This window comes from Nipponia nippon, unplaced genomic scaffold (genome assembly GCF_047370975.1).
Source record: "Nipponia nippon isolate SJK-2023a ecotype South Korea unplaced genomic scaffold, ASM4737097v1 scaffold_1, whole genome shotgun sequence".
Classification (NCBI taxonomy): domain Eukaryota; kingdom Metazoa; phylum Chordata; class Aves; order Pelecaniformes; family Threskiornithidae; genus Nipponia; species Nipponia nippon.
Window position 1 is genome coordinate 92,938,943 of NW_028262290.1, and position 10,579 is coordinate 92,949,521.

At 50.2% G+C, this 10,579-nt stretch overlaps 1 protein-coding gene across 2 annotated transcripts; it reads left to right on the top strand.

Moving 5' to 3' along the window:
• Window positions 1–3,374: 3,374 nt before the first annotated feature.
• On the top strand, window positions 3,375–9,248 carry PSMG4 (proteasome assembly chaperone 4). 2 transcript variants are annotated; one of them, XM_087737155.1, is made up of 3 exons: window positions 3,375–3,623; window positions 3,704–3,779; window positions 8,987–9,248. In XM_087737155.1, the coding sequence occupies exons 1-3, from the start codon at window positions 3,432–3,434 to the stop codon at window positions 9,106–9,108; spliced, it is 390 nt and encodes a 129-aa protein (XP_087593281.1). In that variant the 5' UTR covers window positions 3,375–3,431; the 3' UTR covers window positions 9,109–9,248. The 2 variants fall into 2 exon arrangements, with proteins under 2 accessions (XP_087593281.1, XP_087593272.1); XM_087737146.1 differs by lacking the exon at window positions 8,987–9,248 and adding an exon at window positions 7,248–8,968.
• Window positions 9,249–10,579: the final 1,331 nt, after the last annotated feature.

Below are 10,579 nucleotides of genomic sequence, written 5' to 3' on the forward strand. Positions count from 1 at the left end.
CACGCGGAGAGACAAGGACCCCTTCGGCCACCAGTGCCACTGAGGGAAGTCTACATACAACGAGTCTCCGGGTCTCAACGCAAAGCGGACCCCTGAAAGTCTGGGGCCGCAGCGCAGCTACTGTTGCAGCCGCCTGGTACCACGAAGCCTCGCCAGAGCGGCTGGGAGGCTTCATTTGGCTTTATCGAGCGGTCATTTACTCCTCTGCAAAAGGACAACAAATCAAGAAAACTGGCATGTCCTGAGGCATCAGCAGAGGGTTCACTGACACACACTAATGGTCAACTGCTTTCTCACGTGTCAGATTCACACTTTATTCATGCAGGAGCAAAAGCGCAGAATGCATTTTGGAATCAGAAAACATTTGCTTCTCTCAGTGACATCCCAGTTCATAGCTATGTGCTTTACATCTCTTAACTCCTCAGTTACCAGGAAAAAGTTTTACTCCTGGCTTAAAACTGTACTGGAGGGGAGAGGATGGGTGGTAAAAATCAGGGTTTAGGCTCTAGTAACTCTCATGCGTAACCTAACTTTTGGAGAAGAACAAGGAGCATAGAATTCATACCTTTAAACCACATCTCCTGGGGCTTGGATCTCATCTGAGCAGCAATATTTATACGCATCCATATACACCCGCAGTGCTTTTGCTACAGTGTCTTTGCTTTATCATTAGTTTGCTATCCGGTGTCTCACTGCAGCTGAGGCTCCTTCTAGCCTCATACCTGACAAATAAGGCAGACTAATGGGCACTGCTTTCATGGCCACAGAAAAAAAAAAAAGATGAGCATGTTAAGGGAAACGCAAGAGGCTCCATACGCCTCTGGAGTGCTTTCCCCTGACATTTTGCAGGGGCTGTGATGGCCTCACAGCACTGTAATTAGGAAATTCATTTCACACTTGATGGTCTGGTTCTGCACATCTCCACTCACTCTTCACACCTACATTGCGAATAAAAATGCTCACTTGGCATTTTACTTGCAAGATGAGTGGTTTTCCTCTTCTGAGCTTAACCAAGGATTTAGCGTGATATACAGACAGCAGCTACGTTTCACTGAAAAGCATTAAATACATAGAACTGCTTATATGCAGAGGAACCCTGTGGCTTACCTTCAGAGGTCTGCAGGGCTTAGGATCCCAAGGAAAGCTACAAGCACTTTGGAGAGGGCTCCTAATGAGAACAGGACCAGATCAGAGCGTGATGAAACAGGAGCGGTTCCCCCCTAGGGAGCAGCAAACCTGTAGACAGCCTTGGAAGCAACACAAGAAACTTGTACTTGATGTGGAAAGACCAGGCAAGAAAACAGAATACTCTTACTTCAATCCAGCGGATCATTTAAACATAGGTTTAGCACGCAAGGAGGCCCAAATTTTCACTTGGTGGGAAGAGACACGCTGGGCTGAAGCTTTGTTAGAGCAGATCCTCCACTGGGACTCCACTGCAGAAGCCAACTCTGTCCCGGCATAGCAGAGAAACTGGCTCTGAACACTTAAAGAAGGATTTGCCTACATGAATAAATCTGTCTGCAAAGCTGTGCACATCTTACCTTTCACCCTAACCTCCCCTGGAGTCAGTGGAAATCGGTCAGGAGGGGATGCTTCTCGCTCAAAAGAGAGATCTAAAGCAGCTCAGCTGAACTGTGCCCTAAAATTGCCCGTTTCTCTCCCCTGATCAAGCAAGCCTGGGGCAAATCTCCTCCATCACCCGCAGGTGTCTAATCACAGGAATCTCACCACCACATGTGTGGCTCCCGGCAGATATTTTATCCAGTGCCTAGATTTTTATTTCTGCAATGCTCCCAGCCTGTGATAGCTTTCCCTGTTTTAGCTGACAGCCTTACCCTCCCGCTGAGTGCGGAGCGAACCCGCAGCCGCAGCGAGAGGAACGCAAGGCAGGGGGAAGCGTTTGGCGCACGCAGCCAGCACTCGCCCCTTCCAAGGTGGCTTTTGTCACCTGTTTGCCTGCCTGATCTCCACGGTTGCCATAGGCTAAGTGTCAGCTTGCAACAGGCTCCTGGGGTCGGGCAAGGCTGATTTTGGAGCCCCAGCGCAAACCCCAGCCTCTGCACACACTCGCCTTGCAGGAGGCTGACCCCTGCGGAGGCAAAGGGTTGGGCCGGGCTGCGGAGCGGGGATGCGGGGGAGAGCTGGGGACCAGCACAAGCCTGACACAGCCTCAGCAGCGAGGCGGGGGCCAGGCGCAGCTGGAGTCTGCCACCAGGCATCCCATAATGCTTTGTGCGAGCAGCAAGACACAAATGTAGGGCAGAGGAGGTGGCCTGCGACCCCCCCCCCTTCCCCGAGCTGATCCTGTGCCATGGGACGTCGGGGTATGGCAGCTGAGCCGGGCTTAGCTGCCTCCCGGGATTTAGCGTCGTTGCGGCAGCACGGGCAGAAATTAGCAGGGCTGAGGATTTTGTCTTTTGGCAGATGCCAGAAGAACCGGAGCAGCTTAGGGAAGAAAAGTGATGACCAGCTCCTTTCTTGCCCCTGTTTCTTCAACGTGAAAATGAACGTTTAGAATTTGGAAACGGCAATTTTGATTTCTAGAAATACGTATAAAATCGGAGGCAGAGGAAACACTAACTAAAAGACCAGTCTGTGTCATTAACCTGCTTGTTCTTGAGGCAGAGATGACGCCCTGCCTGTGGTTCAAAAATACAGGTTTCCAGCTGTGAAGGGCTCACAGCCATCAGCGTGTTGCCTGTATTCTTACCAGCGACGGACGGCACTGTTAAGGAAAATCCTTTTCTGTGAGGCCCAGCTTAGCTGCGCTCGGGTGAGAAGTGTGGTGGGCACGAAATTCATACCCAGTGTAGGGCCTTTAATTCACAGTCCCATGTTCCGCGGACCTCGGCAAACCCCACTCGCTTGCTTAGTAGGTCCCCTGTAACCCTGAAAACCTCCAGAGCTGAACGAAGCCAAGGCCACCGTGACCTTCCTCCTCCTCCTCCTCCTCCCTCCCCCGGGGTGGTGGGGTGGCGTTCCCAGGCTGCACAGCACCGCGCCAGCCCCTTCCCCTTAGCCTGAAACCCCGGGGCTCCCCCCGGGGCCGCCTGAACCCCTCCGCACCGGCCGTCCCTCGGCAGGCGGGGGGTTCCCCTGCCACCTAGCGGGGCCGCTCCGTCCCTGCGGCTGCCGCTGCCGCTGCCGCCCCCTTCATCCCGCGGCCCCGGCCCCCTGCGGAGCGGGCAGCGGGGGTACGCGGGGCGGGTGGCAGCCTGCGCAGGGAGCGGGGTGCGCGCCCACCCGCGTGTGCACCCACGGCGGGGGCCGCGCCCCGAGCAAGCCTGCGCCCGGCGGCTGCGCAGGGCCGGCGCCGGGGGCGGCACCGCCGGGGCGGGCGCGTCGAAGCGCCGCCTCCCCGGGCAGCGGGGCGGGCCGCCCGCTCGGGCCTTGCTCGCTGGGGCCTGGCCGCGCCGGGAGAAGGGCCGATGGAGGCGGCGGGCGGCGGGGGAGCGGCGGCGGCGGCGGCGGCGGGCGGCATCGCCCTGCACGACTTCAGCGGGTGGCTGGGCGAGCAGCGGGTGCACTTCCACGCCATGCGGCTGCGGGACTCGCTCTTCCTCTGGGTGGGCGCCGCGCCCGCCCTTGCCAGCCTGGCCGTCGCCATGTGCAGCCCCCGTGTGAGTGTCCCCGCCGCTCCGCCCCGCGTCCGCCGCTGGCCGGCGACTAAGCCCTGCCCTCTGCTGTGCTCCGCTTGCAGGACAGCGTCCCGGTGGCCGCCTCGCTCCTGGGGGACCCCTCCGACACCGCCTCCGCCTGCCTGGCCCGGCGCTTGGGTAGGTGCGGGGCCCGGGGCCGGGGCGGCGGGGGCGGGCGGAGCCGGGCCGGGAGGCCGCCTTCCGCCGGGGCGGCGGGAAGGCGCGGGCGGAGCCGTTCCTGGCGGCCTGGGAGCCGCCACCCGCGGTCCGGGCGGGCGCGGCGGGGTGCGGAGCTTGCTGGCCCCGGCAGGGCCGGCCGGCCCCGCAGCTGCAGGGCGGCCGCCGCCGGGATGCACGTCGTTCAGCGGGGCAGCGGTCTGCCCGGCCTCAGCCGGCCGGGTCTCTGCCGCGGGGCACGTCCAGCGCCACCAGACCCGTGTTGTTTAATATCCTGACCCCGGCTTTGGGTGTGAGGGAGGGGACGCGCACGCTGGTGCCTATCGAGTGGGATTTTCGGTGTCCCTCTCCCTGTGAAGCTGTAGCGCTTCCGTGCCGCGGGTGGGGCGGTCACAGTGCAAGGCACCTGCGTTTTGCCTGAAGATGAAGCCAGCCCACCTCGCACCTTTTAGCCCCCAAATTCTGAGAAGTTCTGGCCCGGGAAGCCCTGGATCTTCTCACAGATGCCAGTGCTTGATGGGACTGTCCCTGCAGCGCGTAAGGGGCACCGCTCGGGACGCCTCCGTTTGCAGCACCTGTAAGAGTGTCCTGCTATAGCCAGTGCAATGCCAACATAGCCAGGTTTCCGAATCTGAATGCTAACTTTCGAACTCCTGTAGCTCTAAAAAAATACTTGGCCCGATGCATCCTAGCACCCTCGCATCTCTGGCGGCGGCATCATGCCGGTTCCTCATCGTCACCCACCAGTACCTGAGGCGGCTCCAGCTGGTTAACTGCTGACGTACTTGTTACCGGGTTTTAAATGCAAGATGCTGTGCTGCTCCATCTCATCTTAATTCTGTCGCTTCAGTTGGAAAGGCCACGTAATTCTTCTTAATTATCTGCGTGCTGATCTTCGTCACGGGCGATGTGTCCTGAGTTTGTATTGTCAGGCAGTTTCACGAGTCTACGCTAGCTTCTTCTCCATGGCCGCTAACGCGTATATAAAAAAAGGATTGCTCACGAGACCGATCTTTGAAAAACAGTCGTAGCATCCTTTCTTCATCCTGATAACCTATCTTTTAATAACCACTCTGGTCTCCCCTGGTGGCAGCTCTTTCTCTACGTGCCGGGTTCAATCATTTCTACTTTAATAATTCTATGGGGTACTGCATAATAGGATTTCTTTATGTGTAATTAGTGCATTGTCCTTAAGAAGTCGGTTAGTAAAAATGTAGTCAGAGAGGGTTTACTTTGGATAAACTGTAACCGTTTATTCCATTTTCTGTTTGGTCTCCTCATTACTCATTTCTTCTGAATCTTGCTCTAAGCTTCTGCGTAGTGTTGGAGTCCAGCTAACAGCTCTGAGCTGGCTCAGTGATTCCCACCCTTGCCTGTCTTTTCTTTTTTTTTTTTTTTTTTTTTTTAGCACATGTGCTATCTTCACTGTTAAAGATTTATTACAGATTTCATAGCTAGAGTTGGTAATAACTTGTCATTTCTTACATTAGTTCTTTCAGTGTTGTAGGAGAGAGGCTGTCCGGGTCACCTGATTTTTTTTTCCCAAGTAAGTGGTCTAAGTTTTGCTGCCTTTTTTTTTTAAGGTCCTTTTCTGATTTACATTGCTAGTTTTACATACTTTGTTAGTGAGAAGTGATAGTGTTGCTTGGTACTGGGATACCGGTTACTCTTTATCCTCAGAGCATAATGCACCTTCCTATTTTCTTTCTGTTTGTGCTTTAAGTATCTTTCATTATTTTGTCTTAAGCTTTCTGTGCCAGCAGCGGCCCTGCTAAGCTTTTGGGCAATATTCCTCTGTGTCTGTGCCATCTAACCTCTGGGTTGCTGTTTTCCTTGCTGGTCAGTCCCTTTTATATTCATTACAGATATAATTCTTACTCGTGCTATCCTGCTTAAGGTATACTGTATTGAGGAAGGCCTGTAGACCTTTTTCACCTTTGGTTGGAAAGAGAAAGTCAATAATACGCTTCTGGCTTTCAATAATTATGTGTTTCCTCTTCACCTGATCGTAACTGAGTTTCGAGAAGAGAAATAAATCTTCTTTCTGAAATCGTACACCTTAGTTTTTAGGCTTGCTTTTGTCAGCCCAGCAATTTAAGTCAGCTCACGGTCACTTATTCCAAAATTGCGTATTCTCCTGAAACCATTGGATCTGCAAGATCATCATTAAGCGTCTCTGCATCTTCTTTGTTTCACAAAGTGCTCGGTAAGGAAATCTGTGTTCTCCCTTGACTAGAAATACCAAGCTTTGCTGTTACTGGTAAGTTTTCCTCTGGGAAATTAAGTCCTTGTTAGTCCCACAAATTCTGTAATAACAGAGGCGCTATTCACAGCCAAGTCTGACTTGTAGCTGTACTTCCAAGGTAGCCTTTTTAACCATCCTGCCATGTGGTAATTTTCAGGCAGGCAGTATCTATATTTTTTTCCTACGCTGTCACCATTTTTTCCATGCTGTATCCATTCTGGTCTTTGCAGGCACTAACTTAAGTAGCATACGATGCCATTTGAACTTCAGTATTTTTATTTCTTATACCTCCCAGTCACATTCCATCCCCTGCCTTTTGTTCTGCAACGTCAGGTTCCCTGCCCTGGGGCAGAGTTTCAGCGCTGCCGTGCATCAGCGTACGCATTCTCACGTTGTTTTCTGTGTAGCCTGCCAGGGGTCCTAGCCAGAACAGCTGCATTTGGTGCACCGGCTCTATCTTCTCCCTTATTTCAGGGCTGTTTTTTTTTTTGTTGTTGTTTTTTTTGTTTTCCATTGCTGAAGACACGTTCGACATGTTCCTGTTCCTCTTCCTACCTATTTCTGTATCTGTTTGTATTAGGTGCAGGGACTGTTTCCCACCACCCTGCCTGATTGCTCTGGCAGGAGATGTGTCTCACTAGTCAAGAAATGCAAATCCTGAAAGTTTGTTTCCTGCAGGTTAGCAGATTCCGATTCTTGAGGAGGTCTTGTCCATTAGTGCCTCCCTTACCTGCATATCCTGAAATACCAGCGCTTTCAGCCGCAGTGACTGCTGAATATCCCCGTGTCTTCACCTTCCCTCTGTAGGGCCTGGCAGACTCTTGGTGAAGACCACCTCTGCCTCTTTGAGCCTTTCCCAGCTGGGCACAGTTCTCCTCTCCTCCACCTCTTTTCCACCACGAGTGGTCCGCAAACTTGTGCCTAACACTTGTTCTCTCCGATCTCCTGCTCCCGCTGGGATCCTCTTCAAGCTTAGACTTGGGCCTTTGCCCTGTGGTAGGAGCAGGTCTGTGCTGCCGTAGTGCCCGTCGGCACTCCGCACATCCCGGACGATGGGCTGCCGAGGAAGCTTTTTCCCTGCAAAAAGCAACAGGGGTTAGCAGCCAGGCTGCGTGGGAAGCAGCCCTGCTGAAGGGTTTTTTAGGTAAACCTTGTCTTTGTCGGTTTTCTGCTTTACTCTGAAGTTGCAGATGGTCTTCATGGAGGCACAAGATCTTCCCTCTTCTGTCCTTCTCGCAAGAGTCCACGTGTCCAAATGAATCCCCAGGGAAGTGGGGACAGAAAGGGTCCTGCTGGGAGCAGAACTCCTTGAGCTCCTCGGCGCAGGCAGCCCTGAGGGATTCACGGTGTTCCCGGGGACTGGAACAGCATCCCGGAGATTCAATTGGATCTCACGCAAATGTAATTAAGAAGTTGAGTTTGATGCTGCAGTGTACAATGTAGCTTCGTTAGATAGGATAATGGTATTAATTAGTTCAGAATTAGCATTACATTCATTTAGGGCATGATAATGAAGTACTAGAGCTTACCAAACATGCTACTTTATACCACAAAATCTGGTGCCAAGCACTAATTTTTTTTTACAATCAGAGCAATGTGGTGCGTTATATATCAGCATTTTGTAGTGCCAAGCCTTAAAAGGCAAGTGAGTCCTTGCGTTTCAGAAGCAGCTCTACTCGCTAAGCCAGGAAGCTGGTAACCTGTTAGAACAGAAAATTACAATAAATTGATTTGTGTAATGAAAATGCCTCAAAAGTGCCGTTTAAGTACATTTTATATGTATGTATAGGTTTCCTGTAGTTAACTTTCCATTTAAAAAGGATTGAGCTATTAGGAGTTCTGGTGTCTTTATTTTCAATTTTTAAAATTCAGATGATATTTTTGAATATTCAGCAGAACAGTCTGATTTCTCCCTGGGATCGTCAGCTCCCAGCTCATTCCCTGCCAGGAATATCTCGTGACCCAAATACCATTTGTTTTTGTCTTTTATTTCCCACAACTCCACTTTAAATTTAGTGCCTATTTTTCCTCTACGGTGCTTACATTCTTCACAAAGTTTTGCTTTAGCAGTGTATAAAGAGAGTTACAAATTTGCAATATTACCGTAGTAAAATCTAAGTAGGATTCCATTTTATTTATAAAACACTTCTTGGTGTTATCTGTTCTACTCTGATAATTAAGTCTTCCTGCCTCAGCGGACATTATTTTTGTCACTGTTAATTAGCTCTGTCATGGAAGGCAGTGCTTAATTTTACAGCACCTCTCTCTAGGTACTTGCCGTGACAGTAGCCTGGAACTTGTGCTTGGCTTCATCATATTCAACCCAGGCTCCCCAGCCTCCTGGAGTGTTCACGGACACCGTATAAATAAAAGTTAAAGGGAACAAAATTATCGACGGCAGGCTTAGACAAGAGCGGTGCACGCTTTTGGGGGCCTTTTTAGGCGTTCATAATAAAAGAGAACTTTGTTAATTAGGGCCTAATCGCTTTCTTGTGCGCTTTCCCTCTGTAAGTGTTTTTCACAGCATAGAGGTACCAACTCATAAACTAGATTTCAGTGCTAGGAGTTCGGTATAGTCTGTGGTTTCACTTAAACTGTGCTGTATTTAAGAAGCGTCCAAAATCCACTACAAGCACTGCGAGGCTTTCTAGTGACTAACGGCTTTTTGCATCAGGCCAAAAACTAGTCGACGGTCACCAGGCTTATATTGCCCATCTTGATGACGTGCATAGTTTTGCCCCACGTGCAAACATGCTCAGGTGTTTGTTCTGCTGTTCCTTTATAACTGGGTCCAGCACAGCAGGAGTGGAGAATGTTGTCTTAGAAATCTGCATGCTATGGCATTTTAAAAGGCTTGCTTGAATACTATCATCGCTTTTATGTAAGAGCAAACTATGGCTGAATACTCTGTTTTGTGTTTTAGCCAGCAAGACCAAAAAACAGGTATTTGTCAGCTACAATCTTCAAAACACAGACAGCAATTTCACCTTACTCATAGAAAACAGGATCAAAGAAGAAATGATGGCTTTTCCAGAGAAGTTCTGACTTCGCATCATTGTAAAATAACCTGAGTTTTTGTTTTAGAAAAACCGATTGCAATTTTCACACTGACATTGAGTTAGTATATTTGTTTTGTATTGTTTTCATTGAATTTGCAGTTGTTATTAAATAGAGCTGGACCTAAATACAGTTGGAGCTGGATTATTTTTTTTCAAATTTGCTACCCTGTTAAGTAGGGGATAGGTGAGTAGAGCAAAAAATACGTTGCTATATGAGAATGTCATCATAAAAGTGCCTGCAGCATCTGGCCTGTGTTCGGTACTGGGATCTGCTGGGAAATCAGTTCCAAGTTCTACCTTGTACAATTGATCTACTCTGTGGTAGTAGTATTGAACATAGCTTGCAGCTTTTAGTGTTCAAATATTAATAAAAAAGCCCGGTTTTTGTATTGAAAAGCAGTAACATAAAATGAGCATTACCTTGCTCTACCTTCTTAGCCCCCGTTGGTCGTAGTACTAGTGCTAAACACTGCATTTCCTTCTGCCTCTTGGGCACCGAGAGCACTAGAAGGGCTTCACAAAGGGTTTTCTCTACATCCCGAGGGCTGTGTAAAAGGGAAAAGCCCAGCTTGAGTTTTGGAGCAATAGATCAATCTGTCAGGCTGCTAGAAGAGCATCATGTGTGTAAACTGAGCACGCTCATTAGGAAAATCAGAGCAGTCGCTACCACCACCGCAAAGCATCCTGCTGCTACATCTCTGGACTTGCTTTTAGGTAGGATGGGTGTCCTTTCAAAGGCAGGCGCAGGTGCTGCTTTGTTCGACGAGAAGGGCAGCTAAAAGTTAACTATACAAAAAAAAAACCCCAAACCGACCACAGAGCCAACGGCGCGGTGACCGTTTGCAGCTGTCGATAGGTGGTGTGCCACAGCACAGCACCTAATTATTCCCAGCAATTTGGAGGAACGCTGAGCGTGGCAACCTGATGAGCCAGTCCAGGTTATTTCTATTGCATTGCAAGTTGAGCCCCGACTCCGGTGTGAAAGCTTTCGATACAAACAAAAACTACTAGTGCTGCTGCTAGACAACTGTCCTAACATCCTACAGAAAACTGATGAACTTACCTTGCTGGGGTGCCATAATCAGCAATTAAAACCGGTAACCCAGAGGTTGCTGACGTAGAAGGCGCAGCCCCGGATGACTCTCTTGTCCGAAGGGGTTTGAACACCCAGCGGCTTCGACGTTGCAGATCTGATGTGGGCGCAGAGGGTCCTTCCTTACCTGGTGGGAAGAGCGGCCGGTCCTTGGCCGCAGGTCAAGATCAGAATAGTAAAAAGCAACTGTTGGAGGGTATTTTCTTTTTAATTTACACCACCCAGGAAACAGAGTCAACTCTTCTTCTGTGATTGACTCTAAAGGATAATTAGTTGCAAATCAATGCGCTGATTTAATTAGCCTGATTTACAACCAGCTCATTCTGTTTGTAGAGGAGGGTAGGACTGTTTGCTGAGGTGTCGC

What these genes read in the sequence shown, in the direction of transcription:
- PSMG4 (XM_087737146.1), top strand. Translation starts at nt 3,432, where the DNA reads ATGGAGGCGGCGGGCGGCGGGGGAGCGGCGGCGGCGGCGGCGGCGGGC. An exon ending in TCGCCATGTGCAGCCCCCGT is followed by an intron (nt 3,624 to 3,703) that starts GTGAGTGTCCCC and finishes CTCCGCTTGCAG; the next exon opens with GACAGCGTCCCGGTGGCCGC. An exon ending in CTGCCTGGCCCGGCGCTTGG is followed by an intron (nt 3,780 to 7,247) that starts GTAGGTGCGGGG and finishes TTTACTCTGAAG; the next exon opens with TTGCAGATGGTCTTCATGGA.